This window comes from Anomalospiza imberbis, chromosome 6 (assembly GCF_031753505.1).
Source record: "Anomalospiza imberbis isolate Cuckoo-Finch-1a 21T00152 chromosome 6, ASM3175350v1, whole genome shotgun sequence".
Taxonomy (NCBI): domain Eukaryota; kingdom Metazoa; phylum Chordata; class Aves; order Passeriformes; family Viduidae; genus Anomalospiza; species Anomalospiza imberbis.
Genome location: NC_089686.1, coordinates 41,128,019 through 41,153,828, shown reverse-complemented (window position 1 = coordinate 41,153,828; position 25,810 = coordinate 41,128,019). Strand labels below are relative to the sequence as shown.

The 25,810-nt window shown below is 46.9% G+C and overlaps 1 protein-coding gene and 2 long non-coding RNA genes across 5 annotated transcripts in view; 2 read left to right on the top strand and 1 right to left on the bottom strand.

Annotated features, from left to right (window-relative positions):
* LOC137475889 (uncharacterized) overlaps nt 1-7,153 on the top strand; it is a 60,954-nt gene extending 53,801 nt beyond the window's left edge. Inside the window, exons 5-7 of one of the 3 annotated variants that reach the window (XR_011000111.1) lie at nt 5,274-5,438; nt 6,195-6,245; nt 6,342-7,153. This is a non-coding gene — a long non-coding RNA (uncharacterized lncRNA). Of the gene's footprint in view, nt 1-5,273; nt 6,246-6,341 lie in introns of all 3 variants that reach the window. The other 2 variants (XR_011000109.1, XR_011000110.1) reach the window with 2 other exon arrangements.
* On the bottom strand, nt 4,449-8,168 carry LOC137475891 (uncharacterized). Its single transcript, XR_011000113.1, has 2 exons — nt 7,400-8,168; nt 4,449-6,367 (listed from the first exon to the last, which is right to left on the bottom strand). It is a non-coding gene; the product is annotated as an uncharacterized lncRNA (long non-coding RNA).
* Nucleotides 8,169-8,768: 600 nt separating this feature from the next.
* The window catches only part of HSD17B12 (hydroxysteroid 17-beta dehydrogenase 12), an 82,783-nt gene continuing 65,741 nt past the window's right edge, over nt 8,769-25,810 (top strand). The window contains exon 1 of the mRNA XM_068193732.1: nt 8,769-9,324. Within this exon, the coding sequence (XP_068049833.1) occupies nt 8,784-9,324 (541 nt within the window). The 5' untranslated portion in view covers nt 8,769-8,783. The remainder of the gene's footprint in view (nt 9,325-25,810) is intronic.

Genomic DNA, 25,810 nt, shown 5'->3' with positions numbered 1-25,810 from the left:
GCTGGAAATTGCAGGAAGAGCTCTATCAGACTGACGATATTCTGGAGTGGTTTCAAACGAGAAACAAGTTTAAATTTCTTTTAGAATGAAGTTCGATATATCCAGGAAAGAACATCAGTGTTGGGTTCTGCACAGTGGTGGGGAATTTGACTTGGGAATCCTGGATATTCCCTCCCATAATACCACATTCTTGTGTATCAGTGGATTCTGAGATGGGTATGTTAATTTACAGTGGGTCCATTTTGAAAAGTGCTGCTGGTTTTTGTCATATTAATTTCATTTTATGCCTCTTAATAGCGGCAGAGTAGTTTGGTTGTGTTTGTTCTGAACTGTGTGTTTGGTTTGGACACTATGGCTGAATTCATGCAGTACTACCTGACTTCTTGTGCCTGGATGGGCTACTTAAAGGAGTCTTAATGGAACAATTTTTAGGTAAGTTTTTAGGCATCTAGGCCAAGACAATGTTGCATGCTAAAATTTATGTATAGTCAGCTTCCTTGGGATGTTACCTGAGACCTTGTGTCTTTTTTTTTCCTGCCTTTTGGATAATATAGTTTTTACATACAACACTTAGTGCAGTACTGAAGAATTAACAGAAGAACCTAAAGATTAAAGAACATTGCTTTTCAGCAAGGCTGCTGTCCTCTAGGTAGACAGTTTAGATTTTTACTTGGCATTTTAACTTTCGGGAAGTCTCCACAGGGCAGGGAGTTAAGCAATCATTGCTCGGTCATCCATTTCAATTTTATTTTTCAGTCCACAGCTGTAGCAGATTATTCAAAGAGAAATAATATGTTTTAAGGAGGTAACTTCCTGTTCAGTGGTCAATAGAAAATCCAATCATCAATCCAATCATCATTAGGTGCTACCACTGGCACTTTCAGTGGTTGCTGAAGCAAAGAAGTGAATTGATTAAAAGAATTAAACTTCCTTCATATGCCTAGAGGTGAACAAGTCATGAAAATTGAAGGCTCATTTGGTATGAGACAGTATGAAAGACTAGGAAGAAAGAAAAAAAAGTATTATCTCTAATTGGTTTCTTGTGCTTTTTTTCCTGCAAAGTGGGATTTGAGCCATAGACATTTATCTTGAAGCTTACAGGGCAGAAGTGTGACCACAGAGTGATGGTATGAATGTGGAATGAAACATGCTTGGTTGTTATGTAAGCCAGATTCCTGAAAGTAATTTTCTTCTTCCATTATGAGTCTAATTCTTTAAAGAAAATAATTCCTATTCATAGCAGATTCTTTTCTTGTTCTTTTCTTAACCTTTTTGAATTGGAAGGAAGTTTTGGACTTCCCATTGAAATGGTAGGAATTCTGTGTTAGGCCTTCAGCAAAGAAAAATTTTCTGACCTGATTAGTCCATGTCATCCTACAAGGCTTTCTGCCACTAAAAGAGGCACTTCCACTGGTGTCACTTGTTTCTAGTCATCTTGTGCTGTTTTATGGCTCTTGAAATAACACTGATTGGGGGAGCAAAGTCATGGCAGTGAGCAGCATTCACATGATAAGGCTGCTAATGACATTTGCGTGACTCAATAACAAAAGCAGAACAGCACATATTTTAGTATTAAAAACAAGGTGTTACTGCTGTCACTAAGAGCAGGCCAAATCCATTCTTTTGCTGGTTTTATGTAACCACATCGGGAGAATGTGTACACGTGTCTGCTCACGCACATGTATGTATAAACATACACCTGTTTTGCTGCAGGTGCTGGCTTGATGAGTAGAAGTAACAGAGAATCAATATATAGGAATACTGGGAACCCACACTCTGAACAGAATCAGAGTATGGCAGGGCTTGGTTTGGTATCAGTAGACTCAGAAAGGGAGGTTTCACTGCAGCCTGCAGCAGCATTTTTGGGTTGTTTTTTTTAATTGCTCATTATTTGGCTTTAATTATTTTTTGTAGGAATACTTTGGAGCCAGGCCATTGCTTCTGTAAATCTTCAGATTTCCACTGAAGTTGCCAGAGGGGGATAGCATTTTACACACCTTAAATAGTCTTCTGTGTGAAAACATTATTGTGGTGTCTTTGGTCCTACACTGTTTTTCAGCAATGGTGGTTTTGAAATGCCAATTTCAGTGGTTAAAACTGCAATGGTAAAAGTCTTTAGCAAGTCTGGAATCCAAACATTTTAAAGAAATACAGAGCATTTGATGAAAAATATGCAGATGCATAATTGGGATTTAAAGATAGATAGCAATCTATCTTTTGCTCACAGTTTCTGTCCCCGGTAGGGTCTTAGTTGAACTTTCTGCCCTCACATTTCCCCTAGGAATGATACATTTTGTTTAACAGGCATTCAAAGTGGAATTCATGCTTGTGAAATACTGGGAGTAGCCAAGACAAAGTCTTCTACAAGTACTGTGTTTTGGCAGAGGCACCAGAATGATCTGGCACGTGGACCTTTAGGGAGACACTTGAGGACTACAGATTTTTTTAAAAGGATAAGAAGACAGAGATTTAGCACCAAATGTAGTCCATCATCTGGGTCTGAAAGTGAATGCATCATGCAAGATGACAGTGTTAGCAGTGGTGTGAGTACCATGCATTCCTGAACTTTGTTCATTTTATGTGGACAAGTATCTGTATCACTTATCTACAGTTACAAAACTAGGTAGAAGAGACATCAAGGATTAAACAATGAGCAAACAGCATTTCATTTCTACAGATGATATTTTCAGCTGAAATCAATATTTTTCAGTGGGATTGAAAAAGGGTAATCTGTTGCCATGGCCATATTATGTCTGTAGTAAACACATGCTGCACTTGGATTTGTGGCATACATGATTACTAGATTTTTTTTTTAAGTAGTACTTGATTTCCAATATTGCTGGTGATTATAAAACCCAACCCCCACTCTATATGCATGTCCTACTAAGCCTTTCCTTGGTTTGCATAGTAAGAGGATCTGGAGCCACCCATTGCAGTCACTTCTGAGAACTCTAAACAGGGAATGGCAACAAAAAGCAGAATTTTAACAGGAGACGCGCTTGTCAATCCATGGTAGGTAAAAGTGAAAAATCCCTGCATCAAGCACTAGAAGTTTGTAGTACCATTTGTATTGTTTCCTGTTTGAAAGTTAAACTGAACAGACCTTCTTATAAAGAGCTGCGTACTTCTGCATGGCACATTGGATTTGCAATCTGTAGACTCAACTAGTTAATATGCCAGCTACTGTTTGGCTTTAGGTTCTGTTTGTCTTCTATTGCTACATTTGCCTGGAGTGTTTTGTTGTTGAGAAATTTGGGACTTTATTCCCTGAAGCAGGCTAGATTGCTGATGCCCAAGGTTTATTTGAGAAGCAAGGAGTGTATAGCTGTAGCACAGTGTGGTAACCTAAAATGCCTGACTGGCTCAGTTTCAAAGCTAAGACTTTCTGCCCTTCTCATAGAAGCTATACCCAAAAGTGTGCAATTGCAGATGAGTGACACATCAATCAAAATTTGTGCTTAGTTGGTTATTTATTATGGCACTTAATGTTACCAATTCCATCCCTTTCTGTCAACCTGCTGTTCTCTGGCTCCCTTGTTTCCTGCAATCTCTGCAGAGCAGGGCCGATCAGCTCGAGGTGCCTTATGTTAGGCCCTCAGGAGTCCTGTACTGTAGGAGCTGACAGCGAGAGCCAGCTGGCAAAGCCCAAGTCTGAACCATGGAGCCCCCAGCACCTGCTTCATGTGTAGCATGCCAGGAGGGAGGAGGGTTACATAAATACCTGCTTCTGTAGTTGCCCAAATATACCACTTTAACATATGCTGAAGATGTATGCACAGGATGGGGCTGAGAATGTCTGCCCCAGCCCCTCCAGTCCCACTGGCTTTCCCTCCCATCATTACAGCTGAAAGAAAAACAGTTACTGAGAAGAAATTCTTTACTGAGGGTGGCAAGGCACTGGAATAGGTTGCCCAGAGAAGTTGTGGGTGCTCCATCCCTGTGAATGTCCAAGACCATCTTGGATGGGGCTCTGAGAACCCTGGCCTTGTGAAAGGCATCCTTGCCCATGGCAAGAGAGTTGAAAGTACAGGATCTTTAAGGTCCCTTCCAACCCAGGCAACTCTGTGGTTCTATGATGTGATGATTCTGTGATTCTGTGTGCTGTGAAACAGCTTCAACCAAAATCACCTCACCCCGCACATCTGTGCCATGCTGTTAAAGCACTTTTCTGCCCTTCTGGGTGAATGCTAAATAGTGCATGGAATTGGAGGGGTACCATGACCATTGCAAGGAGATGGAGTAGGTGCCTAAGGAAAAGCTGAAGATCTGGAATTCCACACAAGGTATCTTGCCTCACCCCATCATTATGATGAGCTCAGCAGTTGAAGAGGTGTATTGAAAGATTTGTTGGCGTGTCTGAATGGTTCTTGTAGACACCTTAACAGAATGGACAATGAAGATTACATTCTTAGATATTCTAATTTTTGCTTTCAGTGTGCACTGGGGCAGGGTGTCTTAATTTGGGGCTATGGATTTAGGCAAAGACACACTGCAGTGCTCAGCACTGCAGCAGCCAGGCCCTTTATTGAATCTGGCCTCACTGCAATAAGTGTGAGTAATGGTAAGAGAGGCATGAGAGCAGAATGACTGTACAGGGGGGAGAGCTGCTCTTGACTTGCTAGAGTGAAAAACATATTTGTAAAGGGATAAAATTAGTGCTGGGTACAAGAATGCCATTTGATGAAACAAATGACTACACTGTTCAGTGGCAGGAAAAAACATGACACATCACAGATAACCAGCAGTCCCCCTTTCCTGTCTCAGGGTTGCTGCAGAGCAGACGGCATTTCTGGCAGCACTGGGCAGGCTGGGATGAGAAGTGGATCCCAGTGCTGAGGCTTCCCAAGTGCTGAGACCCCTGAGCCACAGGTCTCACTGTGGGGACAGTGAGGGACTGTCTTGGGTCCTCACCTGTGGACTTGTAATGAGAAGTGTTTCCTCATGTACTGAGAGAGTGGGGCAGGAGGGAGACATGGGAATGTCACTGAGATGTGTATTGCTTCTGAGGTACTTGTGGCAGCAACATCACAGAAAAACTTCATAATAAAAATCAAATGTTTCTTCTTACTGGGTGCTCTTTTATCCCCTATTCATTGTGTTTTATTGCTCCTGTGCTGTATATTTTTCTTTGTCTCCTTTTGATGTTGTCATCTATGTAGTTCTATGTCCCTATCTTTTGTTCCTTATTGTTGCATTTTTTAGTCATGCATGTCACTACTCCTTTAGCTTTCCTAAACACTTCTCTCTCTTCTCTGTTGTGATCTGCTGTACAGCTTAGCCATGATCCATATGATGGAGCGATGTAGCCAAGCTGCGGGTTGACCGAGGTTTGCATCACTGCCCTGACCCAGATTGCATCTCCAGTCATCTGGAACTGACTACATGCCTGAGCTGATAAAAGAGGCTATGGAAATATGGATCTCTGGGGCCTTGGCAAGGTATCCTCATATGTGTATGCATGTTGATGTATGAGTACACTCAAAATGCCTGTCTGTTCCATCAGCTCAGCCGACTGGGTGCTCCTTTGGGATTTGCAGCAGCTTACGGCAAATGGGAACAGACCTGCAAAGCTCATGAGAATACTAGGATTAACCCTGGAAAGGGGGATATGCCTGTTGCTCAGGAATGTGTGATGCCCATAAGCAAGAGATGCAAACCCCCTCATATGACCTTTGTATAATTCTTTCCCTTCCAGTGAGTCCCTTTCCCTGCCTGTGACTCATCATCTTCTAAATGTAGACTGTAAGCCTCTCAGAGGACTGCCTTTCTCTCCAAGCAGGGTAGCATAAAAAATAGCAACACTTTTGAATAACCAGCATGATTTTTTAACACAAAAAAATGGAGGACCGCCTTGCTTTGTCTGTGCTTCTCTGTCAAGGGGATTATCAGTCCCCCTGAGAGAACAGTGGGGCAGGTTCTGTCCTGACCTGCAACAAGAAGGTTGTTCAGACAAGAGGTCTCAGGAGCAGCACAACTGCAGCGCAGTGAGCAGGAGATGTTATAATAAAAGATGGGTAGACTCTGACAGAGACCAACAAATCTTTCGTAGCACCCACATACTTCCTTCCCTTGTTCTGACCCATTTGTAATGGCAGCATTCCCTTGGTAACTGCAGTGCAGCTTACGTGAATGTCCAGTAGGAAGTTGCCTGCTCCCTTCAGCAGGTTGCCCAGTGCTCATGTCCTTTCCACCAGCCTCTACATGCCCTGTCCAGCTGCCCAGTGCACTTTTGTTCTAAACACTTGGTGAGTCTGGTTACCATTGTTACCTTCTATCCTTTGCTTCAGCTCTTATGTTGTCTTTGACTTGTAGTAGATCTTTTCTACCTTTTCTCTTTCCAGATGCTTGTGCCATATCCGCCTGTCCTCTGGAAGACAAAAGAGTGAGGATCAGCATTTATTCTGCAAAAACTCAACAGATGAGAACTGCTGTGACAGCCAATAGAAGAAATTAAAAATTAAAGAAAGGCTGGTATGGAACAAGAGGAAAATTATCCCAGCATTTTGCACTTTTTTGTAATCCAAGTCCTGTCTTTGGAGGGTGTTATATCAACTACACACTTGGTGAGGCCTATAAGGATTTTCCTTGTGTAATGCCTGCAGGATTTTGCCCTATCATATCACACTATTCTAAAAGTGATGTCCAGTAAGCAGTAAGCGGGCTCTCTTGGGAAAAATGCGGGAAGAAAACTTGGTGAAAGCTGGATCCTCTGCAGTGTCCTCATGAGGGATTGACACAAGAAAAAAGTGAACTAATTCTGGAAGGATGGATTGGATGCTTCCTGTTGTGGAATAGGACAAAATCCTGTGACATGTTCTCTCCTATTAGGTGGGATACCACTGCTTATGATAAAGATTAATTCCTAAAAATTCACTCTAAAGCTATAGGTCAGCCGATAAGACAGTGACTTGACTAATTTTTCATTGCAAAGTGTATGATAGTTTCATGCCTTTGACATCAGTACAGTGTGTTGTTGAATCCAATGAAATTTGAATCCCACTATGAATTTGTTTTCCACAAGTAGATTATGAACAGAAGACTTCGATTTCTATTAATTATGTATTTTTGAGTGAAAAGCTATTTTGTGTATATATATTTAATAGCGGGAAATGTAGCAAACGTTTATTTTTATTAAACGAATAAAAGGGATAAAACCTATCACAGCAAATTCTCATTTCATTTCTTTGGTCTTTTTTCCCTTAGCATAGTCAAAAGGTCATAAAGTGCAGCCTCAGGTATCTCAGGATGCACAGTTCTTTACATCAGGTAGTTGATGTCATAGTAGTGTGTCTTGTTTCTAAATGAGAGCTGCAAAGTTGCAGTAATGCTTGTAACTGCATTCACACGGCACCACGGTCAGGTTGTGGCCTCAAGGTGCAACGTGCAGGGCACTGCTTACCTGTAACAATTAGGGTGGCACCTTACGTGAGCTCTTTCCAAATTCTGAAGCAGGAAAAGGCTAGGAAATGTGGAATGAGATGAGGAAAGAGAAATTGTAGAGCACTTGTAAATCCATTGAGCTTACAATGAGTGGTCTGCAGGAGTGGAGCTGCGAGGGGAAGCCAGGCCTGAGGTGTGCCAGGATTTGGCAGATAAGGCTCCTGGAGGCTTCCTCTGCCATTGGCATGGTGTGTGGCAAGTAACACAAAGGAGTGGATGAGGGGAACATGGCTGCAGCCTGGCAGCTGGTACAGCTTGGAGATCTTCAGCAGTAGTGGCTGGATTTGGGTATGACCTATTTGCCAGTCCAGGAGAGAAAGGAAAGGCAACATTAACATTACCCCCGGTGCTACTTGTTGTTAGTAACTCAGATGGATGCGGATCTCCAAAAAACCTAATCTAGAGAAAGTTTCTTACTGCTTGAACTAAGGTCATTGTCAAATTAGTGGTATAAAAGGCTTGTTTTCTAGAAAAAAATGTTGGCACTGAAAGTTGCAAGGGGCTCCCTTTAAAAACAGCAGTCCCCTATACCTCAGCTGGTCGTCTTTGACATTTTAATTGACCCACACCTTACACGAAATCGCCACTAATTTTCCACGTTCCTCAGCCACTCCTGCCGTTTCAGCCTGTTGAGGTAATACATCTCAACCATGAGCTATTTCAGGGCTTCAGCCTCCCGCAGCCTACATTGTCCCATCTCCTCTCTGCGCCAGGCTCCTCCTGGGAGGGAGGGAAAAACCCGGGTCCATAAGTGAGGCAGGGTGGCACGGCCCTAGCAGGTGGCCGGAGGTGGGACAGAAGGCAGCAGAGCTTTGTGCCCTTCACCACCATGGAAGGAGCCACCGACGGAGTGTGTGTGTCATTTCAGAGGTGTCTCCTACTCCTCCCAAGTCTAGGCGTTCCTAACCCCATCGTGTGTGGGGCTCTGGGAGCGAGGTCGTGTCAAGCGGGCAGGTGAAGGGCGACGGGGCAGGGCAAGTCCAGGCATGGCACAACAAGTGGTCAGCTCAGGGGAAATAGTTCAGGAGGTCTCCGTTGACCCTGGATCTTGTCGGGGAAGACAGATCGAGGCCGGCCAGACGGGACAGCGCTGCCAGCCCCGCGGTGCGTGGGGTGCAGAGGCAGCTGGGCTGTGGCGCTCAGCCCCTCTTTTCCCGGGATGGACTTTCCCTGGTGCGGGCTCCCTTTGCCCAGGGGTCCCTGCGGACCCGTGCCGTGCCGTGCCGTGCCGTGGCGATCGCGGCGTGACTCGGTGGGCGAGCGCAGTGCGGGGCTGGGGGAGGGGAGCCGAGGGACAAATTCGAGTGCGAGGCGGAGCCTGAGCATTTTATGAATGGGCTCATATGACGTCAGTGGGGCGGGAGCGGAGGCCCCGTCTTCCACCAGTCCTGCGGGGTTCCTGGGCGGTGGGACCAATCGCAGTGCGGCGGCCGGGTGACGGCCATGCTCACTGGCCAATGGCGGCAAGAGAGCGGTGCCGACCACGTGGGGCGCAGGCCGCAAGTAGTACGGGGGCGTGTGGCCGCTGGCTGCCTGCCCCCCCCTTCCCGGCGCGGCGGGGCCGGGCGGCCCCAGGGCGGGCGCGCCCGGCCGCGTTGCCGGGTTACTCGGTGGCTGAGAGGCCCCTCCGCCAATCGCGGCGGGGCGGGGGCGGGCGCCGTGACGGCTGCGGGGCGGCGGTGGCCGGGAGGGCTCAGTCCGGCCGCGGCAGCCTCCGCAGCATGGTGGCTCCTGCCGCGCTCCCGGCCGCCGGCCTCTTCTACTGGGTGGGCGCCCTGGGCGCTCTCTACGCGGCGGCGCTGGCCTCGTACCGTCTGCTGGCCGGGCTCCGCGTCTGGGTGCTGGGTAGCAGCTCCGTGGGACCGGCGCTGGGCGCCTGGGCAGGTGAGTGCGCGTCCCGGCCGCCCCCGCCGCGGCTCTTTCTCCGGTGCCCCCCCCCCTCCCCGGGCCGGGGCAGGGATCTCGCGGGGGAGCGGCCTCGGCCTGGCGGGGAGGGGGACGCGAGCGGCGGGGACCGGCCCTCCGGGGGACCGGGGCAGTCTGGCGGAGCGCCCGTGGGGCGACGGCGGGGTCCCGGGCGGGCCGGTCGGGGGCAGCGGCTGAGGGGCTGGGGGGTTCTAGTGTTCTGCCGAGTGGGCCCCCGGCGAGCCGGGAGCCGCTCTCAAGCTCCCCACGAAACGTGCAGGGCCAGAGCACGGCGGTCGGGTCTGTCCTGAGAGAAGCGCCGATTGTTGGGACTTGTGGGATGGCGGGCGGGCGGGCACGGCGTGTTTGAACTTGGTGTCCCCGGGGCGGCCGGCCGCGCAGCCGGGGCCGCTCCGCAGTTCCCAGCGCGGCCGGTCGGTGCGCGCCGCCCCCTCCGCGCCGGCCTCGCACCTCATCGCTGACGTCAGGCCCGCCCCGTCCCCGCCGCCCCCGGAGGAGCGGCCGCTCCCGGCGCAGCGGGAGCCGGGGGCCGCGCGGCCCCTGCCCGGCGCCGGGAGCAGCGGCGCTGTCCCGCGGGCGAACGGCGACACCCGCGGGTGCCCCTGGAGAAGGGCTGTGCTGGAGGACGAGGGAAGAGCCCTGCCGAGAGCGGCGGGAGAACTGCGGAGCGGCGCGAAACTTACGCCGAGCCTGCCTGCTCCTGCAGCTCGGCTCCTGCGCGGTCCCGGGCCGCGCTCAGGAAGGGGCTGAAGCACGAGTGGCTCTCCCTGTGGAGGGGGTGACAGTAGCGGTGGCCGGGAGGGGGTGGCGGCAGCATTTAGCAGGCATCCCCGAAATGCAGGAGCGCTGTGGAAGTACGGCAGAGGCTATTACCAGGGTGTATTTTTAGTGCTGCGCTGCTCTAACTTTTCTTATTACTTCGATTCCTGGTCGTAGGAGCCACGCAGGGCAAAGACAGTTTCTTCCATCTGAGAGTGCCGCTGTCACTCTGGCCTTTAAGTAATGATGAGACGATAGAAAGGGCTTCTCTGCTGGTGTAACAGATCAGGCCAAGGGAATTCTCCAATCCATTCCTGGAAAAGTTATTGGAAAAGGCAAGTCCTGTGCTTGATTAGGAGTTGATAAGAGGGGCCACAAAAATAATTGTAGCGTGTAAGAGGTGTGAGTTTAAGATGAGATGACAGTTTAAAAGGCTGCAAAAGATACTCCCTTTCCTCAAGGGGAGTGGGAGGACATCAAGTGCTCAGCTTCTGCAGCTGCTTCCAGGTGTCAGACCTGTAGGCAGAGCAGCCCTGCAACAAGCAGGTTGATTGCTGAGCTTATGACTGTGCTCCCCCATAACCTCTGCTGCAGCCAACACGGAACTTGTTTGTGAGCACATGCCTGGGTAGTTGAATGTCTGCTTGTGTGTCACCAGTAAAGCAGCACTGCTACTCGCAGCATGCATAATGCCAGAACATGGCTTGAAGTGCAGCAGCTGTGCCTTGGATAAGTAACAGCTTTACATACAAATAACTAAGGCCCAGGTCTTCCTTTCAGCTGGAGAAATGTTATGCCTGTTAAAGAAATGGCTGGCACAGGACACCCAAACCTTCTTTGACTTTCTGATACTGGTTTTGAATATACTACTGCATTATCAGTTGCCTGTGGTGCATCACAGAAGTCTTGGTGGCGACTTGAGCTTGTTTTGCATTGTTTCAAACATGGAAGTTTGCAGTGCTTGAGCCAAATGCCAGCTTATCAGCTGGAGCCACAAACTATAAACAGCAGATCTTCCCACAGTCACATCCTCAAACATCCAGAGAACTGCAGTGCAAATGTCCTCTGTCACTGTTTTGTACAAGTGCAGGCAGCAGTGTGGCCAATGGCTGCTCGCAGGAATTGTTCTTTCTCTGCCAAGATTGTGATGTTCAGGGCAGGGAGGAAGGGGAGCACTGGTAGCACAGCTAAACTCCGTGTTTATTGCTCTGCTCTAAAGTGGGAGCATTGCTGCAGTGTCAAGGAGAATGAAGAAATGGGGTGATGATGCCTGCTGTCACTGTAGGAAGACATGTGGCCATCATGAGTTAGCTGTTGTGTGTCCTCTGGGTGCAGCTGACGCAGGTGAGATGCTGCTTTATTGGGACAGCTGCTGTAGTCTCCAGCTGAAATGAAGAGAGGTTGTCTTAGTTTGAATAAGCACTGGGGTGGTTTGCCCTGAAGTATGTTGTGGCTGGGCTGGCTCTCTGTTTTCTCTCATGGTAAGGGAGATGGAGGCACAGCTGCAGATATGTTGGGTCACCTCGATTAGCAAATTACTAAGGTACACTGTAGGAAGAAGTGCATTTCCTTTTTTTCTGATATTTTAGAAAACAGTTGTTTTGATGCTAATTGGCTGCTGTAGTTACTGTGTCAATGTATTCTTTCTAGTGCATAACTAGAGAGCAATTTTATAAAAACCCTAAAACACAAGTCCTTTTGGAAGGACTTCTTACTGCCCTTTAACTCTTCTGCATGTTTGAAATTGGGCTGCAAATTTTTTCCTTGTTTTCTTAGAGGTTTTTTTTGGATGCATATATGCAATTACTTCTGTCTATGCTTGGGTCTAATTTACTGGTATTTAAAAAGAGGGGGTGTGAGGAGGAGGAACCACTATGTGAACTGGTAATGTACTCTGGGAAAACTAGGTTTGTACTATTTGAAATAGCACCTCTTTTGACAAAAAGTTAATTTTTCTACAGTCACAATTATGTGTGAAGGTCTGTATGCAGCTTTTCTGGTTTTCTCTCTGTAAAACTTGCATCTGGCTTGGTTTTTGGCTACTGTACAGTGAAGTACAGTAAGGAAGTTGGGTGGATGTCTCAATATGAGATTTCTGGGTGCATCTTGAGAGACTATACAGTGAAAACTCCTGGGTTGAATGTTCTACTTTAATGTGCTTCACAAATTGGTAAAAGAATATAACAGTTCCTGTGATTGAAAAACAACGTAGCTAAATAAGCCACAGACTCAATGGGAACAGAGTGCCAAGGAGTCATTCTGAACTTACCAAGAGTACAGCAAAGATGTGGCTGTTCCCCTTCCTTCTTCTAGGCAGACAGAGCTCTTGGTAGTGCTGATTGTTGTGATCCATAGTGGTATTTCCTTAGGCTGGATGAGAGTCCTGTTCTCCCATTGATGGTAGTGGCAGGCAGCCACCTTGCTTCTCTGCCATTGAAAATTGGGTGTATTCTGGAGTACAGAGTGTCTGGAGCAGGGAACTGTCTGCTGCTGTTATAGCTCCCATTTGGAGAGTTGCCGTCTCTCCTATTTTAGGAAGCCGCCTCTTTTGCAGGAAAACATGAAATCATTCTTCTTCTCCTTCCCTTCAGTAACTTGGCAAAATGAATTCAAAACCCTGTGGTAATTTAGGCTGGGAGGGACCTCAGGAGGCTTGTAGTCCAACCTCCTGTTTGGAGCAGGGTCAGCTGTGTAATCAGACCAATTCAGTGCATGCAGACAATCAACTTTGTATATTCAAAACACGCTGTCCGTGCAAGTTGGAGTGACCTGGTGCTCTAAAGCATCTAACGTCTTGGTTCTGTGGGTACTTAAATTTTTTGTTTCTTTTTCACTTGTCTCAACATTGCAAATATTTTGATAAATGTGGGGTTTTCCCCCCAATTTTCTGTAGCTGAAGCAATGTGTTAACTGGAAATAAAGTTATTTTGATTATGTGATTTCCCATATGACACTTGAAGACAAGTCCCGCTTTCTTTCAAGCCTCACAGTGTCTTAGAAAAGCATCCACTTCTCCCCCTCTATCTTCAATGCCTTTGACAGAGTCATTGGTTGAATAATCGTACATTTAGTGGTTACAAGATGTCTGCTAGTTGTGATGCTTTCTCATGTGGTGAATACAGCTGTGCAGTTGTATTTGGGCCAACAAAGGTTTGTGAAGATGAGCTTGCCTTAATTAAGTTTCTTGGAGTTTATTCACTAGCATGCAAAATGAACTAAATGTGGGCAATTTGCTCTAGGTTTCTTAAAAAAGAATTTGTGAGAGGTTGTTAATCAGGATGGTGCTCTCAACTGCCTCTAACTTTCTGTAATTTGATTTTAGACAAACCCCCCTTAGTCTTAAACCATTCTTTCCCTATGTAAATATTTAACAAAAACTTTGAGCAGCAGCAAAACTGGGTGACCCTCTCTGCCTTCTTGTTGGCTTCTTTTACTTAACAAGGGCTATGCATAGTCTGGCATCTAAAAATAGCAACTTGTGCATCAGGGCCACTGAGGGAGGCATGAAAAATGTATGTAACTGGGTACATGAGCAGTGGAGTAGATACTTCTTTGTGTCTGTACAGTCAGGTCTTTTGAAAACTAAGAATACAGGGGCAATTCCCAAACTCTTGTTGACTAGTAAGTTGAGATAATAACAAGCTATGCATCAGACCCTATCAATATTATTACGTTAATAAGATATGATGCTTATGTCAAGAGGAAGAAGTCTAAGAAGAGGACTAGCTGGATTTTGTGCTTTTCAAATGGTTTGCATTAGATTCCATCTGTAAGGTTATGCTTTCTGCAGTCCCTAGAAATGGTGTCTTATGAAATGGACCCTGATCGTTATAAAATTCTTGGGGCATCCTTAATGAAATAAATCAGATGGTAAAATATTTTAGTTACAATTTAAGAGCTCCACACAGGACGTTCACTACTGATCGGGTGCTAACTTGTTGATGACTTTGAGCAACCTTCACAGTGTCATTTTTCAAACTCATTAGCATCAAGTGAAATAGTTGTTACCTTAAAGCTTCTTAGTTTTCTGCAAGCAAGTTTCAGTCCAGGTTGCACAAACAAGTGCAAGTCTTGCTTTGCATGTGTTTCACAATGTGCAGTGATACATAGTTGACAGACCATGTCACAAGTCACTGTTGCAGATTTAAACAGCCACCCTAGAGCATGTGTGATGAGGTTGTAGTTGGTAGGGAGATGGAGCAGAAGGGAGTTTCAACCTCTCTGAGCATTGCTCTCCCTACAGGATGTGAGGGGAGAGGCTCTGCCCAGCTCCCCATTTTCCCTGCGCAGGAGTGCGAGGCTGGTGTGTGCAGAGCTTTGGGGGGAGCTTTTTGGTTATCTTTAGTTCTTTAGCTGAATCACTTATTCAGGGATTTATCATCTTCAGTACTTCAGGTCCATGGTGAAGGTTTTCTGGCCTTGTTCTCAATTCTGGATGCTACCCTTGTATGAAATAAAGCATGGCACTTGTTAACCTGAGAAGTAATGTTAAGAATGTGTGGAAATATGCCAGCTTGCTTGTAAACTAACTTGTGATCGTGACAGCTCAAGTGAAATGTGCAGACTAAACTCAGAGCATGTTTTGTTTTTTGTATGGCTATTTGCAAACTGCTTCTGAAAGGTTACAGTCTGATGCAACGGTCCTGATCCTGTCTGTACTTCTCAGGAGTACTGTGCTCCAGCCTGTATGGCTTTTTCTTTTCCCTTTTTCTTTTGCCATGTAATGTTTCCAAGTATCCATCCTAAATTTTCTCTTGTAAAATTTTAGCTGTCTGCCTTCAGTCATCAGTCCTACTCATAGCTTGTAATTTAGAAGACTTCTGTCAGTGTATCCCTTCAGCAATCCTTTGTTGGACTGAGCAAACTTCTGGAGCAGTCCAGGAGAAGTGGGATCTCTGACCCTGTTTCCCTGGACTCGGCAGCTCATGCTGTGTGGTGTTTGAGGGGGCTGTAAATCCTTCAGAGACCTTGCAACTCTTGGTGAGTCTGGAAGGCGCTCTAGTATTTTTTACATAGGCTACTGGTATTAACATACCTTAAAATCAGCCCTGCTTCCTAGACAGTGTAAAGTAATGAACCATACCGTTCTCTGCTGTTTTCTACAATTTTTGTCTTTCTGGTGCTTGCTTACTTCTTTCAGGTGTCTTCATTTGCACATGATGTTGCTGACTGTTTAAAACCTCTACTTAGTAGGATTGCTCAACACTTACTGCATCAAGTGCTCCTTTTTGCACTCTCTGGTCAGAAGAGTAGAGGGAGAGCAACTGTTCAGAGCCCAGATGTCCAGAGTCCCAGTTCTGCTGTGTCCTTGCTGATGGACTTCAGCCCTTCCCTTCTGGATCATGCCTTCACACTAAATGTGGCATAAGTGGGCATCACCAGCCTCAGCATCAACCAAGCTCATAATCTACAGCTCTGCAGTTTGATTCAGAATATGAAGACTTTGCCATGTTTATCTGCAGGAGCAGAGAAATGTATATGGAGAAGGGTTAAATGCTTTAATATGGTTTCTCCACCTGCAATAAAAAACAAAAAAAACCAAAAACAAACAAAAAAACCAACCCAAAAAACCACAAACCAGAAGAGCAGCTAATAGTGAGTGGAGGACAGATGTTTGCATTAAGGTGAAAACAATACCCATCTCTGATAAACAGTCTGAGAGGGAAATGCATGACAATTTGTTAGCCTGGAGATGAATATTTTAAGCCAGCTCATTCTTCCACTCTTCTGTGTGTTTTAAAGTAGGAATACTTGTAATGGAAACTGGTTACTTAAAACTAGAGAACTAATACAAGGATGTAATCTAGAGTAATATCTTGTTCCAGTTTCTTTGGTTTGCTCTTTTGGCCAGTGTGCTTCCCTCACTTTGGGAAGAAGATTACCTGTGAGGTGCCCTGGTGACAGCAAGGAAAGGCATTGTGTAGAAGTGGGGAGCACACAACTGTCTTCAGCAAGGAAGTCCCAGCTGGAATTGTGCTGGGTGTTAGTGCCAGTTGGGTAAATGCAATCCTGTGTAAGGAACAAGTAAGCTGGCAGGAGGCCCTGAGGGTCTGAGGGCAGAGCTGAGAGTGTCCTTTGGGAAAACTGCAGCAGTTCTCCACCTGGGAATTGTTTTTTGGTAGGTAGGTGAAATACATGATTCTTGGTTGTGTGAATATATTAATTCCTGATCCACAGGGTGAGGATGACCATCTCTGCTATAGAAGGGATAACAGTAAGAAAGTATCTTTCCTGATTATTCTAACAGAAATGCCAAATGTGGTTCTTTAGGCCTGTATATGAACAAAAATGTGGAATAAACTCTGAAACTAGTAGGTAAAACACCCATGTGTTGGGCTTGCATGGTTTCATCACTTACCTAAGTTGCTGCTTCTTGCTTCAGATGACTTCTGGTGCTCACTTACTGATAAGTTTTGGAAAACATGGGTTCTTAGAGAAAAGCAAAAGATTTTTCAGATTGAGTACATTAATATCTGAAAATGTTAGAATTAGGACAATTCAAGTTCCTTCCCCTGTAGTACATTTAATTGCACAAAAGAATTCTACCTTAAATCTGCTATTTTTTTGACACCTGATTTAACCTTAAAATAATATATTATTTTTCAAATCTGTGAAAGTTCCCAGATTCCTGGAATTAATGTCTAGAGCACCCACTGGGTGAGTCATTAGCAGTGCTGAAATCCTGTTCCACACTATAAGCATCTCCAGCTAACATGGGAGGAGAGCTATATGCAGAATTTCCTACTGAGCTTCTAATTCATTCCATTGCCCTCAGCAGCAGATGGTGACACCTAAAAGCCTGAGGTTTGGTTGTAGGTTTTGAAAGAAATCTCTTGTTTAGCAGTTCTTAAAACTGGAGTTGAGATGTCCAGAAGCTGAGCCTCAGGGAAAATAGTGCCTGTTCCATTGTTCCTTCTACTTTTCCCATTTTTGTTACCCTCCCTGCTTCTTTCTCTCCTGAGGGTTCTCTCATGTTTCTGTCATGATTCAGTTGCTTGTCAGTTGTGGGAGACAGCTGGGTGGCTCAGCTTCAGGCATGGTGTGTTTGTATGCAGAACTTATTGTCTGGTTGACTGTACAGATTTGGTTTTGGTTGCATGTTTGGTTTTTTCTGTTTTTTACGCCTCCCTTCTATTTTGTCCTCTTAAGCAATTGTGAGCCACTTGTTCCAGAGGGGTGTATTCCATTAGTCATGCCAGAGGGACAGCTATGTTTCCACTTCTTGAGGAGCTCTGTACTTACTAGACAAAGAAGAGCAGACTTGAGGAGCTCAGCTCTAGGGCTGTTAATCACAACAATTTTTCTACAGGATTTTCATGTGTGTTAGAAGGCTATGGAAATGGAAATCTATAGATAAGGAAAGCAGAAGGCAGAGAACTATTTCTATTTCTGCAGCTGCTGCTACCCAACCAACACTTGCTTATGCTTGTATGCTGCTCTTCCCCACACTCTACCTCATCACTGGATCCTTGTTCCGACAAGTCCTGCTTTCACATTCTTTGTCTGTGACTGGCCGATCTGTTTGTCCAAAACTCTTCCCTTGTTCTGAAGTCTCTGGAATACCTGTTTCCCATAGGCTTTTGCCCCTTTGCTCCCGTCCCCAGGATTCTTATCCTGCCAGCAAAGGTGCTTAATCTATAAACGTGTTATTCTCTATTATTTTGCGTAACTATTTTTTCTTGAAAGAGGTGTATATGCCCAGTGTTTCTGCTGTCTCAGTCCTATCTGCCAAAGAGCTCTCCATCCCCAGAGTGTGGATTCAGTATGGCTCACGAGTCAGCTCTCTAACAGGAGAGAGCAGCATCAAGGATAGGGCAGTAAAGGATCACTGCACTGCTGGAAGAAGCTGCTACTCTGTCTGCAGTTGAACAAGGGATTAGAGTTAGGATGTCTTGCAGTTTGTTCCTGCCCTCAGTTGTCCTGCGTGTCCAACCCAATGTTTGTATGCAATGGCAGAAAGGGATGTGTACTCCTGTCAGCTCACAGGTGTGCTTAAAAGCAAGTTTGACCTGATACAAACTCTTTACCTCAGTCTTCTTGTCCAGGTAGACCTGGATCTGTGGCAAAACTTTTGGGGCTCTGCAGCTTTGTATTTGTTCCTAGATTTTGATCTAGAACCCTCCATTTGGTGGACTGGTTCTTCACCTTGGGTGTTCACTCTAACCTCCAGAGCCTTGTTCATGTTCCTTTGCAGTGGAATCAGTTTGCTGACACTCTCACATGGTGTCAGCTTGTAATTGAGATGTCTGTTCACAAGAGTAAGTGTGTGTTTTTACATCATGGCTTTCTGATGTAAAAGTTTGGTGTGGAGAGAGAAAGTGGATGAAGAACTCTTACCTTGCTTTTTTTCTTCCTTATGCTGGCACTGATGTTGGTCTGTTTGTGTGGTGATCTGGTTAAGGAGTATGTCCTGCAGAAAATTAGTCCCTTGGGGCTATTTATGCTCCACAGTCTGCTTGGTCATATGAATTCCAGTTCTGGTGCAACAGAAGAGAAACTTGGTCGTATTATGGAACTGTATGTTGAAGATACAGTTGAGCCCAGTGGTCACCTTGAGTTTCTCCAAGACCATGCTGCTGCCAAAAGAATTGCAGCTGCTCTGGTCGCTGACTGGGAGCTCTTGCTGCTTCCCTTACGTTCCCTCAGTCGATGTGTGGTGGTGCTGTTGGTGAGGTCTGCTTGTGTGGCTGGCCTCTAACTCTGCAAGGAAGACCAGCTGCAGTCAGCTGGGTCAGCTTCCTGAGCTGCCTGAAAAGCAGTTGGCAATCAGATGCTGAGGAAGCAGGTAGGCATGGATTGTTGGGTGATGCCCTGCAGCTAAGCTGGCTGAAACTGAGCCTAAAACTGCAGGAGCCTGTTGTCAGGTCTTTTGCTTGGTCCCATCTTGATGGGCTGTTCCAAAGTCTTGTTTTGCTTGGTTCTTTGTGGGTCAAGATGGGTGGCAGGTACCTTTTGTGTGTTTGAGAGGATTGCTTATGAGTTGCAGAGTATGATTTTGGAAGTCCCTGCTAACAGGTTTTAACTAGCTCCTTTCCTTTTCAAAGACTAGGATAACAGTGGTGTATTGGTTTGATAGCTAGGATTATTAATTTTGAGAAATAAACATCTTTGTCATTCATTCTACAATAGTTTATTGTAGAATTGTTCTTCCTGTGACCTTCTCCTTGGGGACAGACTGGTTGTGCTTGGCTGTTTTTCAAACTCTTTTTCTGGTAACCAAAATCTTGATGCTTTAGAGTGTTTGGAGATGGTGGGGTGGGAATCTGTTAATCTGAAAGTCTTTGTAAGCCAATAAATTTTAGCAAAATGAAAGAGGTGGATTTTCAATCTGCCAGCTAGGCAGAATTTTGGTAGCATCTCATCCCAGCTGGATTTGTCACTTAGTTGCTGTTGCTGGTTGTGGTTAAATCAAAGTGTAAAATTTCTGATGTAAAACATTGCCTTGGCAACATTTGAAAATAATGCATTTGTTCAGAAAAATGTGTGATGTTCCAGCATAGACTAGCTTGTTTCAGTCACCGTTTGTAAGCTTTGGATTGAAACTGTGTTTCTTGTGCACTAACCTAGAATTAGTCTCCTCAAACTGACTTTCAGCACAAATTCTTTACCAAGTGAGGAAGCAGATTTGAGTAACAATATATCTTTTCTTTTTTTAATAAATGCATATTCTTTTAAAGTAGCCTTTACTGTGGAATTTGGTTTATATTTTCATTTTAAAGCTTTACTTTGGAGGGAATTAGTACTATGGGATGCATGTAAGTAAGGGATGCTGATTAAAACTTTTAATGCCCAGTGTGGTACTATATGCACATATTCTTACTAGCTGTGGATTGTCTGCAGTCTGAAGTTTGCCATTATTCCTAAATCTTGGAGCAGTGATCCTGTTCGTAAAAAGTTATTTTCCCCTCTCCTTCTCTTCCTTAGGGTGTCTTAGTTCCTTAGATGCAAGCTACTTTCACTAGCCACAGTGGCCATTTTCAGCAGGAATGATGCACCTAAATTCACTGCTCTGACAGTCTGCATGTGCAGTGGGCTGCTCGACCTCTAACCAGACTATGCTGCGCCCCAGCTGGCCTGTTTGTCCTGTGCGTGTGTCCCGGTGCTTGGGGGACAGATGTGTTTTGGTGAGGTGGCACTGGCTGTCAGAGTGTGTGGTAAGAAAGGTTTACAGACCTGAAGGAGAGCAGCAGAAATGCTGGAACAGGTCCCATTGTTGGGGGGAGCTTTGTTCAGTTTTGGGGGGTCTTTTGAGAGAGAGGCTAGAAGATCTGTGGATAATAAAGCTGTTTTGTCAGTCTGGTTCTAATCAGTGGACTAAAGGTGCCAAGATCACTCTATGCAGATGTGGTGAGAACAACCTCCATTGCTCTTTCTGGTGTCTGACTTCTAAAGGAGGGTTTTCCTTGGACCGGAGAGAGAAGCTCAATTGCTGGCCCCCGGTCCCACTCAGAGAGGAGTTGGGGAAGCACTAGTGAAAACCTTTTCTGCTGTGGAACCTATGAAGCTGGCTAAATCAGAGTCCTTGAGAAGTTGGGATGGGAGGGCGGCAAGAATGGCATGTCAAAAAAGGAAGGAAAGCAGCAAGTAGGGGAGAGATTGGGCAGGAGGTACCTGAAGTCAAACAGGGAGCCAGGGGAGTACAACCTATTGAGCATGCTGCTTTCCGGAGCATCCTGGCAATTGGTGGAGGCTGTTCTCCCTTAATAGCATTGCATATATGGATAGGGGATGTTGCTGAAAATTCCTCTGAGCTACCTTTTTTCCTGAGCCATGGCTGCTGGTTTGCTTGCTTGCCTGGGACAAGCTGAAGAGTCCTGTCACCACTTGCTTGAGTGGACTGTGTAAATGAAAAGGGCATTGGGGAGATTGCAGTGAAGACCTTGGAAGGACATTGTGGTGGACCTTGACAGGGGAGTGCTGCATTTTTGGTTTAACTCTCCGTAGAAGTCTCCACTTTGTCAGGGACAAGGTGCACGTTAAAGACAAGGTGAATAGTGCTGTGCTTGTGCCAGTGGTCCCTGATGGAGCGGGGGCTCAGTGGGCTGAAATCCATGCGTCGTGTGGGCTGGCCCGGAGGTCCTTCCCTCTGCCGGGCGCGTGTGCCTTGTGTTTGGGACAGGAGCACGCAGGGCTGCTGGCCACGAGCTAAGGGCGAGTTCTGTGCTGCGGGTGGATCCTGTGTGAAGGCCGGCTGCGGAGATCCGTGGGGCAGGCGGCAGCGAGGGATGCGGGGCATGCTCTCGGCTGGGCCTCAGCTCGGCTGGGCCTCAGCTCAGCTGGGCCCGGTCTGGGCGCGCTGGTGGCTCCGCGCTGGTCCTGTCGGAAGCCAGGCGCTCGGGTAGTGCCGGCTGCTGGCCGGGAGCGAGGATCCAGCACCCCGAGATCGTGCATGCTCAGTATCGGGGCTGATCGCATCCTGTGCCGTGACGGCGGCGTGCTGGGATCAGTGTCCGGGAATAGGACGTGCTCCTGGCACGCCGGGCCGGGCCTGGCCTCACGCGTGGGCGCGGAGCAGCGGCTGCAGGGCGCCGGCGCCCCCGGGCCGTCCTGCCGCCCCCGCCCGCCCGCCGCGGCGCGGCAGCGCCCTCTGCCGGCCCGCACGGCGCGCCGGAGGTGCGGCCGCTCGGGGCCGCCCCGCCGCCCTCCCGGCGGGACCGGCCCCGCTGCCTCCGGTGGGCGGCGGGGGAAGCCCGGCCCGCTCCCGGGGGATCCGCTGCCTGCGGGGGAAGGCCGGCCTCGACAAGGGTTAATGCCGCCTCACCTCAGCCGCCCCGGGGGCGGAGGAGGAGGGGGAGCGGTGCCGTCACTGCGGCGGCTCCCGCGCCGTTACCTAACCGGTGACATAACGCGCTCCCTCCGCTCCGCTTAAGAAGCGCCTGGGGCCATCACGGGGGCCGGCTCGCAGACCCTGCGGGGCCCTGGTGGGGCCAGCCAGTTTGAGCCCTGCCGGGAGCGCATGGCTTTCTCCGCCCGCATTGCCGCTCCTCCCGGGGCGCCCCGGCTTCCCGCCCCGAGGGGCAGCGGGCTGCCCCGTCCGAGAGCCGGGCGGCGGCGGGGGAGCGCTCCCCGTTTTCCCCTCCCGAAGTTTCCCGGGCGGGCAGGGGATCGGCGGAGCCGCCGTTCACCGCCGCTCCGTGGGAGCCGCCATCCCGGGGCCGGGGATGCGCGGCCGCCTCGCGTGACAGGGATGCTGCAAGGGACACTGGCTAGTCCACGTGCGGCCGGGGGGGGCCGGGGCAGCCCGCGCCAGCCCATGCAGTGCCCGCGGGCGCTTCCTCTGCCTCCCTGCTCTGCCGGGGAGAAGAAAGTGCACCGAATCAGTCGTAGCTGAAACATTTAAGGAGGCTTGATGGGAGCCTCATTTCCATGGGAAAATCTGGGGAGTTTTCCACCGAGGGAAATACTGCAAGTTTTCGAGGGCTTGGAGTAAAATATAGAAAGCATCGGTGGGCGTTTCTTTATTTAGAAACGAGAAAGCGAAGGCAGTGTTGCCCGAGTTCTTCCTTAAATCTTTAAGGCAAACACCTATTGCAAAACAGTGCCGATACAAATGAAACAGTCAAGGATTTCTAGAGCGCTTTAACGTAAGAGTCTCCCTAATGCTTTATGGTAATTTATCGAGGGCATTTCTCATGAGACAATTGTTGCCTTCTAAGTTGATTAACTTGGGCGTGTTAACATTATTCATCTCCTTTCCCCCCCTTCCCCCGGCGGATGGATAGAAATACTTAATTAATGCGAACGTAATTAAGAGCGTGGGATGGAAGGGACCTCTGTGGAGCAATAAGTACCAAATGTGCTAATTTTAGATAAAACTATATATATATTTTAGGGCCAAAAACTGCAGAGTGGTGTTCAGGCTTGCTGGGTTTCCAGCACAGCACAGCCGCCTTTCAACGCTGCGCGACCCCCTTTTTATGAATGGCGGGGCAGCGCTCGATTGAGCAGCCGGCTGCGCTCGCCGCTGCGGGCAGAGGGCGCTGCGGGGAGCGCTCGCTGCGCGTCCTGCTCCGCAAGGTGCGGCTCGGGCTGGGCTCCGCGGCTGCGGGGCGCGAAAGCGACGTGATCGGGTCGCTTCCAGTTTAAACGAAGCTGCCCTTCTGTGCCCCCTTCCAGTGCAAAGGCTAGAAAGCAAAACGTGGGCTTGAGAAACAACATACTGCGGAGTACCTCACACTTGTAGGCAGGGTATCTTTGGAAGATAAGTTTAATGGATTTTCAACAACCTTAATTTCTTGGGGTTGTTGTTGTTTGTATGAACCATCTATTTGAGTAGATTGTTTCTCATCGTAATTAGGTAATTTTCAAAGACAGTAGAAGTTTAAATTCTTCTAGTGGTACTTCTCTACATTTGTAAAGCTTACCTTTATATGATCTTGATAGAGTAAAGAATAAAGGCTTGTCAGCTATGGCATCTTTTATCCGTACTGGTCTTTGCTTCTTTTTAACCAAACAGTATCTACTAAATATGATCCTGAAGCCATTTTTATCTCTAACAATCCAGGAGAAACTATTTCCAGTACATCTGAGAGGGCTCCACTTTTTAACAGAAAAAAACATGTTATTTAGAGTTAGGGATTATAAAAGATTTAGGGTCATTCCTAACATAGCATAAACATGCTTACAGGCTTTTTGTGGATCTTGGTGTATGTGCAGTTGTGCTTGAACTTGCAAAAGGGGACACCCTGAGGAGTGTTTTCCTGTCTCCCCAAAAGAGCTATTTTAGCAGTTGGTTCGAGTAGGATTGCACAGATTCTTCGTTCCAAAGTAGCAAGGGAGAAGGAAGGAAGGGTTGTATTTGATGATAGTTTGTGTCTTGGATAGCAACAGGCACCTTAAATGGTCCAGTCCATCATTTTTTTTTTGTCCTTGGGAACTGATGGTTTTGGGTGACCTGAAATTTTGGATGTTTTCAGTCATGAGAACAGAAGCATAAGATTCTACTAGAAGATCCAATATTGTCTCTAAACAATATGATTTTGGCTCTTGCTTAATGTGAACTGCTTTGCTAATTAGCTCAGGTGGTTTCTTATTCTACTTCTGTGTCTAATGTGACACACATTATGTGGCTGCTGTGCTCTTAGTCCTAGTAAAACCATGAGGAGCTGGCTATGGAAACTGGTCTGTTCTTCTGGCTTGTCATTGCTCCTGCTGTACTGGAGTGAAGCTCAGGTACATTTGTACACTTGTTTTCTACTGTATATACATGGAAGGGCCTGAACTTGCATTCTGCAGTTGTTATCTTCCTGATAGCTTCACAAGGCCTTGTAAAATTCCTAGTGTGATGCTTCCCATCCTGCTCTTTAGAGGGCGTCATATATGGAAGTCTCTGTGCTTTCAACTTCCTTACTTTTGAGCAGGTTACACGTTTGGGTATGAGTTTGGTTTCCACTTCAGCTGTTCTGCAGAATCCTTATTTTCATACCTGTGTCCCTGGAGCTAATGCTACCTTCTCAGCATCCAGCTTATTTTAATGTTGCTTCCAGCCAAAATGAATAAAATATCACTGGGTGTCTTCCTGCTCAATTTCTGTTCTACTTTTGAGCAGTCAGGATCTCTGAGAGAGGGAGAGCTGCTGAATGAAATCTCTCCAAGTCTCAGCTCTTTGCAGTTGGATTCCTTTTTCTCAGCCTGGAGATCTTACAGATTCTGCTGACATTGGCTTCCCCATGCTTGTGTTGGTGGGGGAGGAACATACATGGTGTGGGTGGTGGGGAGGCAGACCTTTACCGCTTCGAACAAGAAGTTTTGTCAAGCTTTCCTACTTCTGTCTTTCTTGCATGGTACACAGCATGATGAGAACTCACGAAGAGGGAAGAGCTTGGTGCTATCCTTGCACAAAGCAAATGCTTTTGCTGTGCCCAGACCCATCTTTATACCTGCTCTCCCACAATCTGTTAGTGCACTATGGGAGCTGAGGTGTAAAACTTGGGAACATGATACACATATAGGAATTTCTCCTGAGCCCTAAATGCTGGCCATGACTGATAAATGGATGGTATAAAGTAAGAGATAAGAGCTCTTATATGTCCCCTGCCTGTGTTAATAAACAAAGGACTCAAACTCTGCAGGGCAGAAAGTTGGCCTCATGGATTTATATAACACACACATAATATATTTTGTCCATGACCACACATTCAAAACATAAAGGCTTTTTTAGAACTATTGGATGGTGTCCCCTCCCATGGGCCCCTGGAAGTACGAAGTTAAACAAAAGTAGTTTCTTGGGTAGTTCTGATTTTGGGATTAACTCTCGGGGTTTTGGGAGGGAGCAGATGGAATTAGAATTTAAAAGGGGTCAGTGCAAAACTTACTGGTAAGCTTGACTCTGTTACATGGGGGGTCCACATGGCTATTGCAGAACATAAAGGATCCACAGATCCAAAGGGCTGGAAAATCCCTATTCTATTTTTAAAACAATTTTAAAAAGCCCTAGCATTTCAGGAACTCTTTTTCTTTTTTAGAATTTTTAGCTGTTGAAACAGTCAGCAGAAATGTATCTTAACAGTTGTCTATTAGACACAACTTCTAAAAAGATCTCCAAGAATGGAAACAGCTTGGGGAAGGATTAGATGTATTAGCTTTGTGGGCTTTTCAAAGTCTTCACACAAATTCAGCAAGGAAGCCAAGCTGCTTTGTATTTCAGTGGAAAACCAGGAGGTCAGAAAATCTCTCTACAGTGTTG